The sequence below is a fragment of the Acomys russatus genome, chromosome 9 (genome assembly GCF_903995435.1).
Source record: "Acomys russatus chromosome 9, mAcoRus1.1, whole genome shotgun sequence".
In the NCBI taxonomy this organism is placed as follows: Eukaryota; Metazoa; Chordata; class Mammalia; order Rodentia; family Muridae; genus Acomys; species Acomys russatus.
Genome location: NC_067145.1, coordinates 47,871,762 through 47,872,945, shown reverse-complemented (window position 1 = coordinate 47,872,945; position 1,184 = coordinate 47,871,762). Strand labels below are relative to the sequence as shown.

The window sequence follows — 1,184 nt, the reverse complement described above, 5'->3', positions numbered from 1 at the left end:
AAGTCCTTTTTCTGAAAGAGTAAATTACAGCCTGGAGAGTCATCCGTTAAGAATTGCATCAAGAGAACCTGAGTATATGCTCACAGGAGACAAATCTGGAAAAGAAAGAGAAAAAGAGAAAGGCCTCCAGTTCTGAGCTTTCATCTTGCAAGTGCCTGACCTTACATCCCCAACACCAAGAGACGCTCCTCTCCCAGGCTGCTGTATGGCCATTCCCAATGAAGGGGCCTTTTTGTTTCATTTGGACTGTTTGTCTTTTCATTTCTCTACTGGGTCAGCGAGGAGCCCAAGCCTTTCAGTGCAGGAATGGAGTCTATTTGTCTTCTGACCATGTGTGTGACTTCACAGACCACTGTGGGGACAACAGTGATGAGCAGCAATGTAAGTGTCATTTTCTTTCCCCCAATTCCAGTTTCCTGTCTCTTCTGAGACAGAAGCTTATGTGGAGCCATGGGGATCCAGCCAGATTTCTGGGCTGTGTATGATTTTATTTCAGATTCTCTCAGGGTGAAGATATATTGTTTAATTAATATGATCCATGTATAAAAATATCAAATCACTAAGATTTTAACTAGATGGAAATGGTTTTAAAACAATCTTTACTGATTGCAATGAAGCAATAAATAGAATAGAATTTTAGTGTTAATGTTTGACAAGTAAAAGCAAAATTTCAAAGGCAGCCATTAATTCAGTTGCTAAATGCTAGGATGAAAATTATGAGATAACATACTGGTTTAATATTGAAATTCATTTTAATTTGGATGAGAAATTTTATTCTTATTTGTGGTACACTACTGCTGAGTAAACGACTTAATACATGTAGCACAATGCCAGCTTGGTGTTTACTTCAGAATATTGGGGAATATGATGGACATTCAAGTCTGAGCTGAACTATTTGTTGACTCTGTGAACTTGACTCTTCACTTTATTATGAAGGATGGTAAGATAAGAAATAATCTCTGAACAGGTGGGCACATGCTCCATTGCTTATTAAAATAATGTTAATGACAGAAACTTACCAAAGGAGGATGTGGAAGGTGACGTGTATGTATCTGACGTTTCCATTATGTTATAAAATCCTGAAGTCACACCATACTGTGCAAATGGACTGGTATAATTCTTTTATACACCCTCCTTTTGAAAATGACATTTTCTTACAGAAATGCTACAGTTTTGTGGTTGGT

At 37.6% G+C, this 1,184-nt stretch overlaps 1 protein-coding gene across 1 annotated transcript in view; it reads left to right on the top strand.

The window, feature by feature from the left end:
• Positions 1–218: 218 nt before the first annotated feature.
• Malrd1 (MAM and LDL receptor class A domain containing 1) overlaps positions 219–1,184 on the top strand; it is a 641,297-nt gene continuing 640,331 nt past the window's right edge. The window contains exon 1 of the mRNA XM_051151281.1: positions 219–381. Coding sequence (XP_051007238.1) covers positions 219–381 — 163 coding nt within the window. The remainder of the gene's footprint in view (positions 382–1,184) is intronic.